The following is a 19,167-nucleotide window of genomic DNA, read 5'->3' as shown; positions in this document are numbered from 1 at the left end:
AAGGAGGAAAGACTGTCTCCTGCTCTCCTTATAAGGAAAAAAAAAAGAAATGACAGTTAAAATATCCTTGCTAAGAAAAAAAAAACGACAAAGAAAGATGAAGGAAATATGCTTTCCATGATAGGCACCTGCGCAAATCCTTCAAAAGTCACCTCACAAGTCTGCGATATTAACTAGATTCTCTTTGATTGAGAGTGTCAGAGTGTAATTATTCAACAAAAAGAGACAGGCTGTGCGTCTCGTCCGTGGAGAGACGTCTGCCCTTTCTGTAATAAAAGATGACCAGGCTTAAGTCCGGTGGACACAGTCTTCCATACGTGCCTGAGCTAACCAAGATATCGGTTCAGACCCCCTGATCTCTCTGTGTAAATTATTTTAAACGTAGATATAAATCAGGGCCCTGTGTTCACCACCTTAGAGGTTCCAGGTATCGTAAGGCCACTGTCTGTGAAAGGCTGCTCTGAGTTTCTGCACAGTAAAGGTCTACGAGCATTTTACATTTTACATTACAGTAGGCGTTCCTTCAGCAGAACTCCTTGTTCAACGCAATTAGTGCTTCATTCAAAAAGAGCTGGGTTTATTTTATTAAATTATTTTATATTTGCTTGCTTGTTTATTTTCATAGCACCATACTCAAGCGGAAGTACGCATTTTGTTTCACGAAAAGGAGCTGGGATCAGGTCTCGTGGGTCACTCCAAAATGCCCGAAGCGCTGATTCTCTCTGGAGCCCAAATGCAGGTCATATAACTACCAGTTTTTACAGAAGACAAAAACACTCATTTGCTTGATTGTAGCTTTGCTGCCACAGAATAAAGACAGATAAAACAAAAGGGCTTTAAGTCTGATTTTAATTGTCTCTCCCTTTCACAATTTATCTGCTCTTGATATTAAGGAATCCCCTTTGTCTAGAATAAGCGGTAAAGACTCTGGTTGGTGCACTTTCTGTTTTGCTAATTTGTTGGGTCTGAGAAGGGAAACTAATCCACAGCAACAAGAGACCAAGAAACCTGAAGAAGCTTAACAACAACAACATAAACACATGTCGAAATGGTGCTTCGGCGTTTTGTTGAGTCTTAAATGCTTGGCGAGGCACGGTGGCTTTTCCCTCCCAGGCCCACAGCAGCGGACTGCAACAGTCTTAACAAGTTGCTATTTTAAGCTTCGGCATCAAATTGACAACAGGAATTCCTATTCCCAACCCTTTCTGTTTACGGCTCAAAATGAAAATTGACAGGTGGAGTTCAGGCACGGGATCTGGAACGTTCCGGAAGCCAGAGCGCTCCCTCTCCGAGGACCGCCGAGAAACGGCGGCGCTCACCTGAGTCTGGGCTTAATCGCGAATTAATCCGCGGGCAGAACGCCGGGGTAATTATGCAGACTCTCACACGGAGAGTTCGACAAGAGCGAGGCGCTCCGGAGAGCGGGCGCTGTGACGCGGACGCCTCGAACAGGCTCCCGCCGCTCGCGCCGGAGAAGCCGCGCGGGCGGGTTCCGCAAACAGAGCGGACACAACGGCTCCCGGCTCAGGGTGAGGTGCCACTCGCTAATTAATGACCGCTGCGAAACTCCGGTCACCCGCGCGGAGAGCGGTCAGGGAGCCGGAGAATTAATCTGGGCCGCGCGGTCAGCGTCGGACGGGCGCCGCATGGTCACGCAGGGGCGGGCCGCTGCCCGTGCTCCTGCCCGTGCCGTTGGTCGGAGACGACCAGGGCATGCTCTGGCTGTGACGCTTGTGGAGAGGGTTAGAAACCAGCATGGCTGTGTGTGGTGAAGGTTAGAGTAGTGTGCAGGCCAGGGAATCCATTAGACACACAACAGTAAGACTGTGACACTAAAAACAGTGGTGAAAAGCCAATTGACCTTTGGTGTTGTAATACTGCTGTGAACACACACACACGCACACACACACACACACATGCATGCATACACACAAACATACACACACACACACAAACACACATACACACATACACACACACACACACACACACACACATATACATACACACACGCACACACGCACACAAAGACACTGACACGCCCAGGGAGAAGTAGTAATAAAAGAGATGACTAACCTAACCCACCTGAGCTCGGCTCACAGGGATCTATGTCCTCATCGTCAGTCGGACACTCCGCAGACGCCACCAACAGGTCATCCGTGGTCTGCGGGAGGAGAGAGAGGGAGAGGGTGAACACGCTGTGTCGAACTCCGCCAGGTACAAGGCTCTGGATGAGAAGAGGAGCCTCGCACTCTCCAAATCCAAGCAAACCCCTAGCTTTCACAAAGAACACAACTGGAACCGTGCTTAGCCCAGTCTTTACCTTTACTGCTTAGTCAGCAGATTCACCCACTTCCTTCAACACGCCCCAAAAAAAAAAAAAAACCAGAGCCAGACAACTATGGAGCATCAGTGCTCTCAGACTCCTCACCCCTGATCCTAAGAGACTAAGGAGAAGAGTTTTACAGCTTGTTTTCAGTCCACTCCAGTGCCATCAACAGTATTTTCTCTCTTCTCTTCAAGTTTTTCTCTCATAATTCTTATTTCCCAACTAAGTGCGAGCAAAATGATAAATGGCACTCTAGCAGAGAGGCGGCTTTTTTATTGTTCAGAGCTGACTAGACGATAGCAGAACGAATGGACACTGGCAACTTTGGGGAAAAATAAAAGCCTCCTCTCCCCTGTGTGCATTTACTCCACCAAATGACTAGAGAGACAAGCGAAAGTACCACTCCAGGGGAAGGACGGCGCTGTTCTGTTTGATGCTCATGCAAGTGTATATTGATCCTCCACAGTCCTATAAAAGCCTTCACCATGACCCTGGACATCTCCATGTGTTCTAGTCCCAAGCCATTAACTGCACCCTCATTCCAAACACTCCATTGTATTTTTTATATTAAAGCCTGAGAGCAACTTTGTTCCGATAACCTTATCCAAACACATGCTAACTCAAACACTTCATCAGTACGCCCCGAATCTCCAAACATTATCTTCAAACACTTAATCTGTACATTACATTACATTACAGGCATTTAGCAGACGCTCTTATCCAGAGCGACTTACACAACTTTTACATAGCATTTTACATTGTATCCATTTATACAGCTGGATATATACTGAAGCAATTTCGGTTAAGTACCTTGCTCAAGGGTACAACGGCAGTGTCCTATCCGGGAATCGACCCTGCGACCTTTCGGTTACAAACCCAGTTCCTTACCCACTGTGCTACACTCCGTCCATACGCACCAACATACTAATCCAATACCCACTTGTGCCTCGCCCACCCCACTTCTTTTTATTTCAGGGACTAGCCTTATATAAAAATGGAGAGTCTGGGAATTAAGGACAAGGGCAAGTAAGAAAAGAAAGAAAATGAAAGAATAAAATAGTACTCAGCAACATCTTTCATATTCTTGCCAGGGGCAATCAGATCAAGTTTGGCAGTAAAGGTCATTTCTTCAGAGCACTCTACCATCTTCAACGCCACACAGTACACTGTGTACGTTTCATATGGGCCAGAGCTGAATGAGGGCTTTCCCCCCTTGCTTGAAGCTGCATTGGGAGAAAGTGTATAATGGGGGGGTGTTTTCCACTATAAACCTGGTGTCTGTCTCTCATCCGCCACACAGACCTTTTCTTGCACACATTAGTTTTGCTCCTTCCAATTCAATTTAATTATAGACGATTTAATATAATTCAACTACTTTTATAAGCTGTTATTTCATAACAGTGGCATTCTATTCTGCACACAATGACATTACTGTGTTTTCAAGACAGAAGATCACAGCAGGGTTGAATGGCATAAGGTTTTTCTGCTAGTCTCAAACCAACAGCTGTTTCACACTACTTTACACCATGGAAAAACAGAAAGGCCATCCTTATGCACAGATATAACAAAGATGGATTTGATGTAGCAGCAGCGTGCTCCTGAAATGATACATGAACTCCTGCGGATTACATCAGTATTGATCTGTCCGAAGGTAAAACAGCCAGCGGGTCAATTGGTTCCTCTCCATTGATGTTTACATTTGACTTCCTTTGAGCTTTAATCTCCACAATGTTAAATTAAATTAGAGCATATCTGACCTGGTGTGTCAGAACATGGAGCAGACCCACAGATGATGTGGCCATGACTTGGCAGTTCCATAAAAACACCGCATCTCTCTCACTCACACACACTCTCGCTAATTGACTGAGTGACTTCCACAATGTGCCTTCAGTATTAATAAGGAGAACCATCAAAGCAGTCCTCCTGGGGGTGCGACAACACTCAAATATTCATGCGTTCGACAGCCGGGGCGCTGATCGATGAATTCATTTCACTTTCAAGAGCAAGTCTTTTTGATAAATAATGAAACAGGCCCACCGATTTGCAGTCCTGAAAATTGAGAATTGACAGGCTGAGGACTTGATTAGGGCTGGGGAGCGGTAAGGCTAGGCTATAAGGACAAATACAGTATTCCGATAGATAAACATTCCTGAAATGTGTTTCTCCTGCTTATCAAGTCATAGTGATAAAGTGTCTCTTTCAAAACTTTTTTTTACTGATAACTTGGAATGGCCTGTTGTATTGAGGTTCTTTTTAAACTCTGTATTCCAGCTAAGCTATTGCATGTATTGCTGTTCAGTCACAGATGGCACAAGTAGATCAAGATGGTCAAAGTTCTGGCCAATGTCAGCACTGATGCAAGATACACAACCAGACTGTGGGGCCCAATGACGCACACTGGAACCCAGTTTCTCCGCAGGATGTGCCAAACAAGCAGCTCCCGGACACAGTATCATCCACAATTAAACAGCTTCTGATGCAAGTTTTGAAATGAAGCTGAAGATAAAGCAGTTTGAACTAGAAATCTCCATTCGTTGACTTCTACAGTCGCTATTCTGTCTTGCTTTGGATTCGTGCCTTAAACTCTTGAGTGGATCTGTTTGAGTTTTCACCGTTAGCAAAATATTCACCCACGAGAGCGGCATCCATCTATAGTTGAGCTGTACATTTTATTTTATTTTTTGGACATACGTTCCCCTAGCAGCAGCCACCGAGCAGTGGTGATTTTGGGTCGGGTCTGATGTATTTTTTCTTAAAGCGTCTCTGTTCTCTGCAGCCAGAGGTGGCCGTGCAAGTCTAAATGTAATTTGCTGCGCGAAGCTGATGCATGGCGTCGGTTCTCCAGATGGCAGAGTGTGCGCGGATCTCGGAGTGCCACATTCATCACTCCGCGGATGTGATTTGTTTTTCCTGGCGGGAGATCCTGGCGCTCCATAATGACGGGCAAGAGGCGCGTGAATCGATACATCTCTCTTTCCCTCTGTCTCTCTCTCTCTCTTTCCCTCCGTCTCTCTCTCTCTCTCCACCTTAATCACAGGCGGAGCCAAGAGGTAAGGCAGAACCTTCCCGATGTAGGTTAACTATCAACACAAGTTTCATATTTCAAGCCATATTTTTTCCAGAAGCTTTTTCACAGGTTGCTAGACCAGGAGGCTCTGGGAATTGCTCTGCTTTTGATGATAAGAAGAAAAAAACGAATGTAAAAATCCCCTGGGTTTGTTCTAATGAGGAAAATTGGGCTAGGGCTTAATGAGTCCCTCCCTCTTTAACAGGGGTTCGATCCATGGAGAGATCCAATATCTGGATCTAAATGCTTTCTGGACAGGACACTTGTGAATAGTGTCCCAGTGTGTTAACATAGTAAAATAGGCTGGTTTGTTGCGGACTGAAAATGAGACTGCTATTCCCTGAAAAACCTTTATTATTTACTTTCTGTTATTAAATGTGCTGTGGTGTAGATTCTGCTCACTACGGTATCATAATTGCTTCAAACATTGTGAGAACCTAAAGCAAGGGTGAAAAGAGAACAGCAATATAGAATGATATTCTCGTACAACTATTCTAATATTTTGGGTGAGAAGAAATTATTGATAAAAATTATATATTTTTCCAGAAGCTACAAAGCAATTTGCCTTGCATGAGCAACTAGTGGGCCCCACTGGTTTCTTTCAGAGAAACATTTCCCTTACTTCACTATTTTGTAGATTCCAGTGATGCCTGTCCTAAAAATGCAGCACCTGGAGTCCTATCAGTCTGTAGACTAAGGGGGTGACTCTTATGACACTTCAGGGCCCACAGTCCTGCAATTTATTTGTGTCCATGGGCCTGTGTGACAATTTAATCTCAACCAAATCACATCTCTGACCCGGCTTATCAAAAAATACGACCCAGGATTGCATGGATGTTTCTCAGAGAGGGAAAAATAAGGCCGTAAAGCAAAATAAATAAATAAGTACCGGAGGGGCAGAGTTTCCATTGGGTGCAAGTTTGCCATCTGGGATTAGCGTGTAGGTCAACATTTTGATGCGGTCCTGACCTGGTCAGAATTCAATAATATTACAGATTCATAGCATGCAGCTGTCCTGCTCTGGGTCATTCTTACCTGTGGCAATTTAATTCTGGGTATGTGTGAGGCATACTGCATGACTGGAAGGAAACTACTGACAGTGTCACATCTGATGGTGCCTTACTCTTCCAGCCAATTACCACCAATGCTTCACAGCAAAAAAACACTCTCTCACTCTCTGACCTTTGGTGACAATACTATATTTAAATAAAAATCAGTCAAATTACTTAAGACTATTAATTTACTCATTACCCACTAATGTTTTGACATGTTTGGATCCATATTTATGCCCACCGCATCATTGTAATTTTACATAAAAGCGATACAAAATTATATTTAATGTTGCATTCAAAATACAGTGGAATTGCAAACAGATATTAAAAGATTCGTAAGGAAACTTGTGGAGGAAGGTCTTTGCTTTTTGCCCACATGTCCATGAGGTGATATGCAAACAAAACCTTTTATTTGTAGAGTCTTGTTTACAAAGAGTAGAGTCTCAGAGCATTGACTCCAGATGGGTTTCCACTTCAATGATATTTTACCAGTCCTGCCAAAACTTCATACCTCTGGATTTTTGGTAGATGGATGGTATCATGAAATATACCGCCCATCAGATAAATTTTCTTTAAAAATGCGCTACAATAAATGATCAACATTTCACTTTGAGATCACATGCCTGAAACATTCAAGATGATTTAAAATTTATTTAAACTATCTCATTTAAATGATGCACTCTTCAGGTTGAGCTTTTCCTTGTCGTTGACAGTTCCCCCACCCGACCGCTGTAACGCTCGCTCTTTCTTGGGCGTTCACAAGCCAGCTCTTGCTGAAGGCTAAACCCTCGTTGGCGTAGCCATCACGGTGAGCGTTCATAAAGAGTGCAGAACGCCTTTAACTTCACAGGACGTACAGCAGTCCCATGGTGCCATACTACAGCGCAGTGAACTCGCACAGCATGCACTTTACATGTGATGGAAAGCCCCAGGACTGCTGTGGTAGCCCATCTTGAGGCAAAAAGAGGACAGTCGGAAGCAATCGCTGCTGCTCCCGGCTTCTCTTGACCCAAGCTCTCAGCTTGTCTCAAAATGACTATATTTTGCTCCCGTTTATTTTTTCCAGGAACGGTGAAGGCTTATGGCTCTTTTGTCACATATAACATAAGAGGTGACTCATTTCTCAATGGAGACAATTCTTGATAACTGTTTCAGTGGTGTGATCTTCAAGCTGAAAAGAAACATCGGATGCCACAGAGGCTCAAAGATAATTAGACTGGCAGTGCACACAGGCCACTGCTCCAAGGGAAGATGGATTGAAAACTTTATCCGCTTTTTCAACGAAGTTCACAATACAAAATATGCCACTTCAAGTGTGTCTCCCTCACCCTTGGAACACGTTAAAATAATAAATTAAAAAAAACAACTCATTGATTTCATTACTTCCTACTGTAAGCTGACATTACACGAGAGATTCGGAATGCAAATCTTATGGCACAGAACGTAATCAGAAGGCCCTTCTGGCTGATTGAGTCATCCGCGGAAGACGTGCGCGCTCAGTTTCTCTTCCGACAGGCGGCCGCCTCCTCTCGAACCCTGTCACGTACCCCTTTTTCGATCCGCCGAGATTGATAATCCGCCCTCTTAATTGGACTGACGGCCGAACTCCGGGTTGGAGTTCCTCCCCGGTCCAGGAGCACCGCCGTCAGCAGTCCCAGGTCGGCCCGCGAAGCGTAATTTACAACTTCTCCTCGAGTGGAGTTCATAATTCACTCTCTCCCCTTTGATCTCCGGAGAGAAGGAGAGACAGCCAATACCCGCCCTGCCAATCAAGACCTGCTCTCCCCCTAATTAGAGGCAGGGTGTGAGGCTGGGGTATTGCTCCATAACTCAGCGTCTGTTTGTTGTCCGCAAGGAAATATCGGTACATTTTTTAAAATTCCTCTCTCTCTCTCTCTTTCTCTGTCTATCTCTCTCTCTCTCTCTCTCTCTCACCACCCATTTGGAAGAAAAGTTTGAGAAAGGATGCCCTCTTGCATGAGGACATAAAAAGCTCAATGATCAAACTAGGCTATTGGCTTCTTTTGAGCCACATTAAGGATCATTCCTGAGTGGCTCAGTCAGTGAAAGTGCTCATTACTGGAGCCTTACAGCGGTGTGCTTGGGCCCCAGCTACGACAGTAGCTTGCTGCGAACAGTCAACGGGCCACTGGAAAATTCACATTTAGAGTGGCCGTATCCTAACCTAGAGTTTGTCCGGAGAACTGGCAATGAGAGCCAAAAGAAAAAAAAATAAAAGAAGAGAAAGGAATGAAGGTCATTGCGGTGGGCTTTTGTGACTAAATTTGGGTTGTTCCCTTTGCGGTTCTCCCCTCAGCACCCTATTGATTTCATACTTGAGAAATGTGCCACAACAGCAGAGCTTCTCTCGCCGGCACAGGCTAACACCCCCATCTCCCTTTTTTAAGGAACCAGAGGCCCTCGTGAACAATCCATTATGGCTGAGCTTGTCCTACATAGGACACAGCTCGCCAGGGATGCCCTGACGTCAGCGCTGGCTTACTGACATGACGCCGCTTCTCTGCCCATGATCAGCTCTCCTCAAAAGGTGCGCAACACAACTTTATATCCCACAGAACCAGTGGCAATATATTTGCACCGGTGCTATCATGGAGCTGTGCTCCGCTGAAACCAGAGGAAAGCAAAAATTGCCAATATTTGACTTTGGGGGTAAAATTTTAGACACATACACATTAAATATATGGTACACCAGCTTCTGAGAGCCACTTCATCTCTACACCTTTATGCAGGAGAGATACCAAAAGGCAAAGATAAAAAAAGAGGGAGAGAGAAAGAGAGCTGGGGGGGTGGGCTCAGCCCCCTGTCATTTTAGTAGAAAGGGGGTGGGCAGGCCTTAGAGACCTAGACCAGTTTCTGCTGCAGCTCTTTAATAAGTTCTCCAGATACCTGTTCTGAGCCAATTCTACAGCCAGCTAGACTGCCTCAGGTCTTTAATTCTGTTATTTTATTTCGGAAAAGAAAAAAAAAAGAAAGAAACGGGATAGAAAAACACTACGCCATTAGCCATTTTCTTACACAAAGAGGCACAACAAATATCCGGCTGCCTTGTTCCAGCCTGCAGTCTTAGCATGGTGGTATCGGTTAAACACTTAAAAAACACCCGACAACATTCCAGTATCTAATTGGACACCGTGCAAGTAGGTCAATGCTGGTGAATAATTTAGGACTCGATGTTCAATAAATTTCCACTGAATAATGTAGGGCTGCGGGGCTCTGCGCTCTCTCCGTTCTCTGTGCGGACCCTCGCGGGTCCCGGGAGACCCTGTGACAACACAACGCAGTTTCTTTAGGTGTTCCGATTCCGCACTCTATTCACATTGCGCATTCCACAGTCACCCTCACAATCAACACATGGGGCTGTTGCCTAGTGATAGCTCCCACAACCGCCACCCCCCCCCCCCCCTTCCCCCACCTCCCCACGAAACTCAGCTCAGTCAAGACTGTAATACACGGTGAACAGACACAGAGCTCAACCAGACATATAATTCACATAATTAAAACGATAAAGAAATCCAATTATGGCCCTGCCAAATAAGGCTAGCTTTTCAAAAACCAATTCAATGTGAAAGTTAACAAAAGGAGCTCAATGCTAGCAAAGCTACACACAGTGCAGGTGCCTGGTTATTTCTGCTCATGATATTTATGCTAACGATGCGAATGGAAAGGTCAGCCAGGACAAGCAGTCTTGCGGCGGGGACGAGGTGTTGTCCTCCCCTCAGTCTTTCTGGGAATGGCGCTCTTCTTTATTTAAAGCTGAGCAGCTGCACTGAGCCCGGGGCTCTACATTAGTACATGAGACACGGGACAGTTGACAATCCGCGCCTGCCCGCTCCCTCCCCTGACACCTGCGCGTCCCCATCGCCATGAATCTTCCCGCCGCCGCTGTCGCTTCCCAAAACCACCCCCCCCACGTCGCTTCCGAAAACCACCCCCCCCACCCCCCCAACCGCTAGACGGCGGTATCCGACCACCACGCGCAGCTCCGCCTCTTAGCGTCGCGCCGAGCGTCCGTCCGCGGCCGCCCTCCTGGCCGGGCAGGACGGCGGTGTGCGCGTGTCTGAAGTGCCCCAAATGGCCGCTCAGGCAAAGAGCTCTGATTGCTCCCGTCTCGTCTCCAGCTTCCTCTCACCGCCGGCACCACGTGAGCACATTAATATTTCAGAGTCATTAATGAACTCTCTGCCGGATTCAATCCAACCAAAATAGAAACTGTTTGTTGATGTGCATGACTGTAAACAAGTCTTGGTTTTCATTATTGCTGGTGTGTGTAGAGTATTGCACTCCCCAGCAGTTGCTTAATGAATTCCTCATAGTAGAAGAAAAAAATAAATAATGAAATCACTGGGATCCCTAATTATTTAAAATCTCTCCTCTAAGAAATGTTTTTCTCACACTAATATTCATCATCAGCACTGCCTGACGTTCTTAATAGCAAACGGTAAGGAATTAGAGGAGTGTTCCGTCTTTAGGGGAGGGAAATGGGGACACCGGGGGGGGAGGGAGACTCTTTCCGGCTGATGTCATCATTCCACAAAGGATTCTACCGCACAGCTGAGCTAGACGCCCATGTGAACCTAAGCAACCTGCTGCTCTAACACCCCCATCCACACACCACCACACACACACACACACAATCCTAAAGTCATTTCCATTCTATATTGTTTTTTCATTCAAGTATTCGATGTTTGCCCCTGCAAACTCAGGCAAAAAAAACAAAAAAAAAAAAATCCTTACATATAAAAATACAGAGAACAATAACCAAAGCTAGTAGGAAGTTTTGAAAGTAAACTTCTCTAGTTTTTACAGTATATGGACCAGGCCATGAAACATTGCTACTGCAGGCTAAACACCATGGAAAATCAAGACTCAATGTGAATAAGGATGCCATGCTATTTTCAGACTTTCAGAGAAAGAAAGAAAGAAAAAAAACTTTCCCTAAATAGAGTATGCAGGGCATGTTTACTAGAACTAAGGCAATAAAAGACCTAAGTAAAATTTTCTTTGAAAAAAATAGTAAGAATCTATAATGGCCTTTTCTGCCTAATTGAAGTGATGCATTACTGCATGGCTAGGCGGATGCTAATTAAAACATGCCGTTTTCCTGATCACGTGCTACCATTTAACCACACGTCTTGGCCTGACTCCTTTCCCTTCGATAAGAAGCCTCAAAGAGCTGATCGCAGATGTGATCGATTATGAGGGATTGGTCACCCTGCACCAACGGACCAGGGGTGGAATATGACATCAGTTCGAAAATCCATAAACGATTACCATAATCTGTCCAAAGCACAACTCGTAACAATGTACTGCGACACATTTCTGCATTCACAAAGCATCTGACTGCTACCCATTACGGCAAAATACCATAACCTGTAGACAGCTTTTAAAACACATCAGATTCATTCCCCAAACTGCCCTGTGTGTTTTTGGGCTGTTTCTCAAATGTGATCCACGCAACCTGTTTTAAAATCGTGATAGAATTTCAAACTGACAGCTGTCAGAATCAGCAAGTGATTTTCTTATTTTATTCTCGCCATCGAACATTAAGAGAAACAGGGAGAAATAGACAAAAGATTGAGAGAGAGAGTCAAAGGTTTGTTCTTCAATATTCATTCATTAGAATTTTAATATTCGCAAGTCATACTCTGGGATATTTTATGTCAAATACCACATCTGTGCTTTGTTGAAGTGCAGTGAGCTGCATCTAAGAAATGCTGCAGAAAAAATAAAAAGCCTGCCGGTCTGCTGTACTGCAGTAATCTATTAATACTCTACAAAAACATGGAACAGTATTCTTTAAAAGAAGATAGATGTGTTAGATGTGGCTAGATAGGCATGTCTATGGCTAATGCATACCAGATACCATCTCTTTGCTACTTTACATTATAAGCTGTTTAACCAGTGTAAGACATGACGTGCATCTAAAATACATGAACTTTTAAAAAGTTGGCTTCAGAGATGGAAGGAATGGAGAGCTCCGCAAAAAGGCTTGGTTAGTGGCAAAGGTGTGGTGAACTGCAATTTTTACTCTGCCATTTGTAATGTTAGTTATAACAGGTATAATACCAATCAGCACGCTGATTGTCTATCTGAAATATTGATCGTCCGTTGAACTGTAACTTTTGTGTATTGTAGGACACCCTCAACGTGACATGTCAAGGGGCTCAACCTGCTAATACATAAATTCCAAAATAAAGTATCTATAAGTGTAGATACACACTGGTATGTCTCTGAAACTGCAATTGAAACTGCAGAATGTAGTGCAAAATGCAAAAATGAAATCTCTATTAGGTGCAGAAATCCAGGAGAACCTCAGCAAGATGTAATGTTTGCTGTCAGCCTGTCTGTCTCTCTGTCTGTTTAGATACATAGATATTTGGCTAAAAGCGCTATGTAGCCATTTATATGTTAATTTACATTCATTTTGTTCTTGGACTTTAAAACAAATTGGAGTGAGCACATTCAGGCATGAATAGTTATCAGGAACTTCTGAGTACTCTGTGATTGTAACGATACCCCCATCATGATAAGCAATCGTGACCCACCAGAGCAACAGCAATCATCACTGAGCCTGGGTTACGTAGGTGAAATCTCTCTCTCCCCTCGCTCACCCCCACAGCACTCAGCACACTGCTCGTGCGATAAAACAGGTGGCTTAAAATGGGTCTCGTATATATATAAAAGCACATCGCACAGCGCTCACTCTCTTATCTCTCTCAGCTCATTCCGGTACAGGTTACTGCAGGGGATTTGCTTTATTTCCATTTGCTCTCTGACTGCAGCACGCCCCGCCTCCACACGGCGACCTCGGGCTCTATCCGCGCTCTGCCCGCTGCCACACGCCTGCTATCTGAAACGGAAGCTCGGACCACGGGCCGCGTCTGCGACCACACTGAGCCACCGAGCCCAGCCTCGGAGAGATACGGAGAGACACCATGACAACAAAGAGGGAATTACCATCATCAAAAGCATTTCCAGTTTCTGCCGCGCCCCCTTCTAAAAAGCTTGTATGTACGAACGCTGGAACACAGAAACACACACGCATACATGCGCACTCGCGCGCACACACAACACACATAAATCACATGTACATCCAATATGCAATAAAAACCACCATATCTGCAAAGATCTATTATCAGAACTACAAATCAAAATTCACGAGAATCATGACAATACGTCACACTTTATTGTAAATAATCTATTTACGTGTAAAAGAAATAATAAATCTATCAGTCAATGAATATTCATCAGTGAAAGACGTATACATGGACAAACATTAGTGTACACTCACAAAGCATTAAATCCATTACATTTAGTTTTACATAAAGTAATGATGATCTTGCACCATTTATCTTTCACAGCCCATTAAAAAAAGCACATTATAAAAGTTAATTTAAAAAGTGTCAATAAAAATTGCAGTGTGGCATTATTTTTACCTTGTGGAAAAAATATGGGTCATATAAGAAAATCTATTTTGATGAAACTTTGATTAATAGTACAGTATCACAACAATGCTGGATGCGCATTCATGCATGCTGTGACATGCTGCCCAGCCAACTATATCCATATCTTCTGTCTCCATTTTTCAAGAATGATTAATAATAATAATTCTTATTAACGTGTTATTTTCAACTGGCAATCATACTGAAGAGCTTAGTAACACCTGCCATAAAATCAAGCAACACACACCACACTCCAACCTGCACACCGACCTGCTAATGATGGCACATCTGGCCAGGTGTTAGCTTTCAATGATAATACCATGGCAACAGCCTTGTATGAAATCTTAATGACAAATCAGGAACAAAGGCCCCCTGTTCACTATGACTCTGCTGGCAGACAGGAGTTTGAGTGCTGTTCTGAGGACAACGGTGTGCGTTTAAGAACCCAAACCGTGTTGGGGGGCTATGGAGGGAGAGAGAGCATGTGAGACAGAGTGAGAGAAAGAGAGAGGGAGAGAGCGAGAGAGAGTGTGAGAGTGAGTGAGAGAGAGAGAGAGAGAGAGAGTGAGAGAGAGAGAGAGGAGGAGAGCGACAGAGAGAGAGAGAGGAGAGAGAGAGAGAGAGAGAGAGGAGAGAGAGAGAGGAGAAGAGAGAGAGAGAGAGAGCGACAGAGAGAGAGAGAGTGAGAGAGAGAGAGAGAGAGAGAGAGAACAATAGACTGTTCCACTGTGTGGCGTGTTGCTGTACGCAACCACTGCGAGTGCAGCAGCCCTAAGGCAGACGGTAACGCTGCTGAAATTAAGGCACGCCGGATTCACTCCCAACCGTAACCTTTGGGCAAAACCCAACAGACGAAGCGCACCCTCCCTCCCAAAACAGCTGGCGAGGTCACCGCGGCGTTCCCGCGGCGCACGATAACGGCGCGCCCCCGTCCTTTCATGTTGCCTCTCGGCGCGGCCACCGGGACGCGCGGCGTGAATATTCATCAAGGGCGCACGACGCGCGAAACCAGAGGCGTTTCCTTTTAGCAAAGCCACGAGGCTTGTTCAGGAGGACGTGAAAGAGGAAAGACGGGGAGTGTCCGGGGTACATTATACCCATCAGAAAACAAAATTAACCGCATCCCCCCCGGCAGGCCCCCAGGGCCAACGGCCTTTGGGCCTCTCGGGGAATTCAGCCGTTTGTTTTAAACGGAAACCCCGGCCGTGGTCACGCGCAGTAAATAAAACAGTCCAGGTGAGCCTCTCCTCCTTTCTTCTGATGTCGGGTCTCTGATGCCTGCTTACTTCCCCGAGCTCAATGAGCTCAGTCTACAGCACAGCACGGCGCTCGAGGGCCCCTCTCAGTATTCTCCCCACGGAGCCCCAAGTGCAAGCACACGCCTTTCATTGATTGAACTTAATTAAAACTGGAAAAAAGAGAGGCTGCGTTGAGAGAAAAGAGAAAGGGGGGGGATGGGAGGGGGGGGTGCACACTGGGCACAGGCCTCTCATGAAGACAGATGCAATGTGTGCAGTCCCACAACCCAACCCCCCCCCCCCTTCGCTGAAGAGTCCCCCGCATTCCCTCATTCATACAAACCCCCCCCCCCCCCCATTCACAAGAACTTCAGAAAAATGCAGCTTTTTTTTTACAACTGAACATCCGTGTAAAAAGGCACCTGCTACAGTCCATTATCACCTCACCTCAATGTGCGGGAAGGGCAGGAAAAAAGGGCCAGGAAGGAAGGGATAATGAAATGACATGCCACAAATAAGAAAAAAGATTAGCTTCCTGGGCAGCACATGCAGCTTATAGCTGATCACACGTGGTAAATACCATGGGGCACTGACAGAGCTCACCAGTACAGAAACAAAAGGCGCAATTAGACAGTAGATCACTAAAGAACTGCGCTCCATTTCACTCGTTCCCTCCCCAGTGCCCCCCCACACACACACACACACACACACACACACACACACACACACACACACACACACACACACACACACACACACACACACAAAACACACACACACACACACACACACACACACACACACACACACACACACACACACACACAAACACACACAGCAGCATAGCCACTGCCTGCTCCCACAGTCACATTTACAAGGGCTGTTGTGAACCCTCTCTTCTTTCCCCCTTCTCTCGTCCTCTCTTTTCCGACTTCCTCTCTTTCATTTTTTTCCCCTCCCTTTTCTCAGAACCTTAATGGAAACACTAGGAAGTTTAGTCCATCCTTTGAAATCGATAACGGCGACAGGAGAACTGGTACTCCGGGTACGAGGTGAGGAAGATAAATTGTCTGCGCATCAACAGAGCCTATCAGTGCCTGGCACACCGACGGCGAAGAGAGGGAGGGAGGGAGGGAGAGAAGGAGGGAGAGAGGGAGGGAGGGAAGGCGAGTGGGGCAGTGCCGGCCAGTCGTGTGCGGACGCTGTCACGGGATCAGGGGTGTGCCGAAGGCTCAGGCCTGGGGCAGCGGAGTGGAACATTCTGTATTTGGGAAGGGAGGGTGGGGGGGGGGCATGCACAGACCTTCCAGCGATGCCCCCCCTCCCCTCTCGCCCGCGGTGCTCTGCGAGGACAACCCCGCATTACAACATCAAACGCGCTGCCGAGCTCGACTCCTAGCAATTATGGCACATTAGCTACATGATGAGGAATTACAGGTGAGGACAACAGACAGGATCTGGCTGTCGTGCAGCGGTAACCACCCCCCCCCCCCCCTACACCCACCCCCTCCTCCGCCCAATTTGCATGCGCTTTTCTTTCCCCATTCTGTTTTCCATCTTTTATTTTCTATCTTCTGTTATTTCCCGGGCTTTGCCTTCCCCATCCCAAACCAAAAGGGAGCTCATCACCTGTGGTAGTGACACACAAGCAGACAGCGAACAGACAGATTTCCATGCCAGCGTTCCTCGTTTTCCCGCTATTCCCCGCTCGCTGCGAAACACCGGCGACCACAGGGGAGACAATTTGTCTGTGGCAGTCACTAATCACACGCAGGGATAGAGGCAGCACTCTGAATTATTGATGTCATGTACATAATGAAAGAGTGGAACACTACCACTGAGGGACACAGACCAACCAAACAAATACCACAGGATTAATTAAACCAAATAAAAGAAGAAAAGAAACACGCGCACACTCTCTCTCACAGCGTGTCACACAAGGAAGGGAGGGATTCGTGCTCTGCCTTACATATAAAAAAAAGGGATCTTATTCAATGCCGCGACAAAGGAAAAGACAAAACGCAAAAATAAATATATAAAATGGCGTACGCATACACTGCTTCAAAAGAGATCAGAAACCATGTCGTAACAGAAACCCTGAGCGAGACAGTGGGGAGGAAAAGAAAAGACTGCCAATCACAACCTGAAACCCCCCTCAGTCCCACATGGAGCAGGAGGACTCAAATTTATCTGCTCTGATTTGTCCAGTCAAGGAAAAACAACACCAGTGCAATGGCTGAGGAAACACAAGCAGCAGGATGTTGAAGTCCTCCAAGAAGTGGAAAAAATTACCATAGTGGAGGGCAGGCACTGTATTGGGAGCGCAATTAATGTACAATTTCCAACATATTCTGTACCCGAATCCTCTCCAGAATATTCCACCTTATACCTGCATGACCTGCTTTTCAGTTGGTTGGAAGCCTTGAAGAAAACTTACTACTTTTGTGTGTGTGTGTTTGTACATTATATCAAGTTGAATGCGCAGGGATGGAATATTTGAAAATTTGGAATTAGAATAACACCCTCTCAACACACTCTAACACTATCTGAACTGTAAAAAGGTCAGAAAATAGAGCCAGGATCATTATGTTATCCTTTAATAACATAACACGGGAAGCTGTGTGGGTTTTTATGTTCAACTAATGGCTTCAAAATGAAAATCTGCCAGAATGAGCCTCATTCATATTCAGATTCAGACTGTACTTTCAACCCCATTATCACAGATGAATGTTTTTTTTATTTTTTTTAACAAGACTTAGAACTTAAAATGGACAACTTTTAGAAGATATGCACAAGTATGAGAATAATATAAAAAAATCATATTAATACTGAATCAGATAGGCTAGTGTTTGATGTTGATACAACAAAAGAGGGGAAATCTCTTGAACAAAAGTACACACTGCACCAAAATATATGTGTAAATATACAAGACTTCTGGGAAGTTTTGGTGGGGATTGGCATCAGAAAACAGTGATGTATACATCAGCATTCACAGAGGTGCTGAAAGGGACTAAAAAGGTAAACAATGAGAGTGATATGCACTTTCCTATTCTGACACCGAGACATGAATGATGACAGTGGTCTCAAAACCACACTGTCTCATTTCCACACAGAGAGTAACGCACTCCCACTCCGAACCTTCTCATTTACACTCTGGAGTGTTATGCATCCAAACACCAAACCTTCTCATTTACACTCTGGAGCGTTTTGCACCAAAACACTGAAAGGTTTCTCATTTACACAATAACATGCTATAAAGTTATCTGAATGCAGGGTACTTCATCCATTCATTGATTTGGCAAATAAAGCTGGGCCCGTCTTAATAGAAAGTACAGTCACCCTAGTAGTACTGCTCTGCTTTCAACCCACTGCCTGATGTAGGACAATCTGGTTTCCAGCTATCCGGGAGACCAGAATGAAAGCACTACTCATAACACACCCATTGAATAAAGATGGAATAACTGACAGACTGCTAGTGGTTGCACTCTCTCTGATGATGTCGTTTTCAATGTTTGACTTTTAAATGGCAGAGAAAGTTGAAATCAACTGGTGGAAGAGTGCAGGGGGAGGGGGGGGGGGTGTGGCAGTGAAGGGCAGGTTTATTAATAGCTCTGGAAGGCTTGGGGACGAGGAGATGGATTCAGCCTGTCGCCCGGAGTGCCCGTCGCGACGCGGGGGCTCTGCGGGTCTCTGACATCACTTCCACTGTCATCCGTCAATGTTGTGCCTCTCTGGCCCAGGTGAGCCCCTGAATGCCTGGACCTGGGCCGGGCCCCGCCCCTTAGACCCCAGCCCTGGAGATTTACTGCAGCTGCTGTGATGTCAGACAGGGGTGGGGCTTACAGTGTGCCCAATGCTCAAACAACAGCATAAATCAAGCCAAGGGCAAAAAACTACTTATTTTTTGATTGTTATAGATTTCTAACTAACTAACTAACTAGGGAACCTTAATTATGCATATTTAAACAGCAAATGGCTCTGTAAACATTGCACAACACAGAGGCTCAGTTCACATCAA

General features: G+C 45.4%; 1 protein-coding gene across 22 annotated transcripts in view; it reads right to left on the bottom strand.

The window, feature by feature from the left end:
- LOC135244961 (neurexin-1a-like) overlaps positions 1–19,167 on the bottom strand; it is a 312,297-nt gene that overhangs the window by 15,117 nt on the left and 278,013 nt on the right. For 13 of the 22 annotated variants that reach the window (XM_064317660.1, XM_064317661.1, XM_064317664.1 and 10 more), the window contains one exon: positions 2,077–2,164. In XM_064317660.1, coding sequence (XP_064173730.1) covers positions 2,077–2,164 — 88 coding nt within the window. The remainder of the gene's footprint in view (positions 1–2,076; positions 2,165–19,167) is intronic. The other 9 variants (XM_064317659.1, XM_064317675.1, XM_064317663.1 and 6 more) reach the window with 1 other exon arrangement.

This window comes from Anguilla rostrata, chromosome 18 (genome assembly GCF_018555375.3).
Source record: "Anguilla rostrata isolate EN2019 chromosome 18, ASM1855537v3, whole genome shotgun sequence".
NCBI classification, from domain to species: domain Eukaryota; kingdom Metazoa; phylum Chordata; class Actinopteri; order Anguilliformes; family Anguillidae; genus Anguilla; species Anguilla rostrata.
The sequence above is the reverse complement of the archived record's forward strand: the minus strand, read 5'-3'. Positions and strand labels throughout refer to the sequence as shown.